The sequence below is a fragment of the Cladophialophora immunda genome, assembly GCF_000835495.1.
Source record: "Cladophialophora immunda strain CBS 83496 unplaced genomic scaffold supercont1.165, whole genome shotgun sequence".
Taxonomy (NCBI): Eukaryota; Fungi; Ascomycota; class Eurotiomycetes; order Chaetothyriales; family Herpotrichiellaceae; genus Cladophialophora; species Cladophialophora immunda.
This window is the reverse complement of record NW_015622705.1, coordinates 1-2,850: the sequence shown is the minus strand read 5'-3', so window position 1 is coordinate 2,850 and position 2,850 is coordinate 1. Positions and strand designations below refer to the sequence as shown.

Sequence of the window (2,850 nt, the reverse complement as noted above, 5' to 3'; positions counted from 1 at the left end):
AAAGAATCAAAACAGCTCCTTCGAATCCTTCGCCTTCCCTTTCGCGGGCTTCCTCCAGATCTATCTTGAGAATGCATCAATTTGAACGCGGAAACAGTCTCGTAGGAGCCTCTCCGTCAAGCAGCTTCGGAGGCTACGACCTATTCACGGAACCCCAAAGCCAGCCATTGTGGTAAGTCGTTCGGTCCGTCCAGATTTGCTATAAACAGTTAAGCGTTCTACCGTTCCCCCAGCTCTAATTCCGGCTGTGCCTCGAGGAAGCGACTGGTGAAATCGATCAAGTCTGGCCTCCATGAGAGCATTCTGCATATTACTTCGATTGAGACTCGTTATAACTTGGCTTTGCAGTGATCGGAAGCAATCGTCACGGTGTTAGGCAGTGTTGAGCAGCGAGCTGCTTTGCTTGGCGTGTGCGAAGCTTTTTGCAGTGCATTCAGTCCGTATCGCGGTTTGTTTGCGCCTCTCCCATCGCACTTGACTCCTTGCGGAGCCACCGTCCAACGTTGCGGTCGCCATAGGACGTCAATATTGAACACTTCTCCGCTCTGGGACCAGAGCCCAGTTGTGAATTCACCTGCGCCTCCTTCCTCAAGCATCACCGTCGTCATTCGGTGACGCACCACCTCCTTCGATGGATGAAGGTTCCCTCCCGACCCCATTCTTTCGAGCAACCCTAGACCTAGATTCGGAACAGCAACGCACCGATCAGACCGTCTAAGATTCGACGATTCAGCCTTAGAAATACCTACCACGATATGATTGAGAATATGTTCGCAAAGAGGCGCACTAGGGTAGGAGGCATATCGTAACGAGAAGAATCCCTACGGATCCACGAAAGGGAACATTGGCCGAGGTTCGAAGAGCGAGACGTGGGATTCTTGTTCCCGGCGCAGCTTGCATCGTCCCTGTAACAGCGCATCCATTCATTCAAGATTACATGCTGAGCGGATGCGAAGAAAGAAGAGGGGCTATTTACGCTCCGGCAATAATGCATCAACGGTAGCTGTCAAGCACCACCAACATCCTCCGGCGACAACCAACCCTAACTGATGGCTATCGGACTTGTTGAGGCGTCGAGGTTAGGACCTCCCGATGTTGGCTTTCTTTGCTCTTGCGAACGAAGATGTCAAAGGTGAAGGGTGCAGCCCAACCATAGAATCAAAGTTTAAATTTCGGTGCTCTTGCGCCTAGTTTGGAGTCGTCCCCCAGGGGACGCACGGCACATTTTCCATAAAAGGCGGCGGGCAAGTGAACTCCCCCCCTCGAAACCGGTTTTCGGGCATAGTATGCGGGGGTGGCAAGGGTGGTTACACAGCACCTTGCCAAGGATCGAATCCCGCACTGCCAGCTGGCCTCTAGCCTACCAATGCAATAAATAGGGCTTTTGCAATCTGCTTTGGATGGCCTACATCCCACGAACGCTCGACTTAACGCCCGCCTTCAGCAGATGACCGCGCCTTGCAAGCTCACACTTGCTCCGTGGCCATAGCCATCACAATCCAAGGCGCGGGGCAACCGTCCTGCCTAGCGCTCCCTGGCGGTGCCTCAGCCTGACGACACAAAGCTCAAATATGAGCTGCCGCCACCGATCTTGTTCTCATGAGGATCACGGCTCTTACGGTATGGGATTTCCAGACACCAGCCCCAGCTTCGTGATCGTGGTGAGCGAGCCCCAAAACTATCGGCACCAACCTGACCGCGTCCCGAGCGAACGGCCCCGAAAGTGTCCTTGCCTATTCGGGCGCTGGAAGAGGAACCTATTCACATCAAGACCCATGGTGAGGCTCGGAGCGCTGACAAAAGTCATCCCGTAGCTGACAGAAAGGACAGCCTGGTAACGGAGGCGTTGTGTCGGTCGCGGCCAACAGCAAGAATGGGGGAGTATCTATGCCGGGCTTCCAAGACGTCGGAATGTTTGAAGACGCCGCCATAAACCCCGCTTGCTGCTTGATCTCCGAGTGCACTGCGGCAAAACTCCTGGGGAAACATGCAGCAGATCAGCTGGCGGATCCATGGATAGTCGAAACCAGCGGCGGGACAAAGTATAGGTGGTTCAGAAGCTCGAGGCTCGATGGACCCCGGAAAAATATATTCCGGAGACCCAGGCAATTACACTCTATATAGCGCCTGGCCTGCCGATGGAGGCACTGTTCTGCAAAGGTGTGGCAACCGATAGAAGCTCTAGTTCTGGTTGTATTGCTACCGTCGAAGAGCCTTCTCAAACTCCAGGTATGTTTTACGAAAGTTGAATCAGCATCCCTTGCTTAATGGCCGTGGCAGAGCAAAAAGCGCAAGCGGCAGCTCGTGAAGCAGCTGCTCGGACCACAAAGGCGAACGTTATCAAAACAGACCGAGACAAGAAGAAGGAGCAACTTGCGAAACCGGTCACAAGGCCGACAAATTCAGGATGATACCGTAGCGCTTCAACAAAACGCCGCGGTAAACGGGGGTATTTTGGTACGGAGTAAATCACACTGGAATCCCTTCACCGTGAGGCGGATGATGATGTGAAGGCAAATTTGACAGTCCTCGCTTCGGTTCTGAAGTCCTAGCATTCTCTTCCTAGATTTCATGTCTAGGATCCCTTCTTGGTCACATAAACAACGTCAATTCCGCCAACAAAGACGACCTGGACCGCTGCAAGCGCGGTGGTCGCAGCAAAAATGTCCTGTCGTCGCGCCTGCACAACAAATGCCATGACGATTGCAAAGACAAGATCGATAAGTATAAGGCGTGCCAGAGTTTCTTGTACCGAGTAAAGTGCAAATATGCAGCATGAAGGCAGCAGCGAGGATAACAAGATGCACACCGCGTTGCCAATGTGAATGAATGGTTCGTCACTGTAGTGCC

The 2,850-nt window shown here is 53.0% G+C and overlaps 2 protein-coding genes across 2 annotated transcripts; both read left to right on the top strand.

The window, feature by feature from the left end:
* Nucleotides 1–1,571: 1,571 nt before the first annotated feature.
* PV07_12806 (uncharacterized protein) lies at nt 1,572–2,124 on the top strand (the record flags this gene model as incomplete). Its single annotated transcript, XM_016400372.1, has 2 exons — nt 1,572–1,778; nt 1,831–2,124. The coding sequence occupies 2 exons, from the start codon at nt 1,572–1,574 to the stop codon at nt 2,122–2,124; spliced, it is 501 nt and encodes a 166-aa protein (XP_016241983.1).
* A 14-nt stretch (nt 2,125–2,138) lies between these two features.
* On the top strand, nt 2,139–2,411 carry PV07_12805 (uncharacterized protein; the record flags this gene model as incomplete). Its single annotated transcript, XM_016400371.1, has 2 exons — nt 2,139–2,229; nt 2,281–2,411. The coding sequence occupies 2 exons, from the start codon at nt 2,139–2,141 to the stop codon at nt 2,409–2,411; spliced, it is 222 nt and encodes a 73-aa protein (XP_016241982.1).
* Nucleotides 2,412–2,850: the final 439 nt, after the last annotated feature.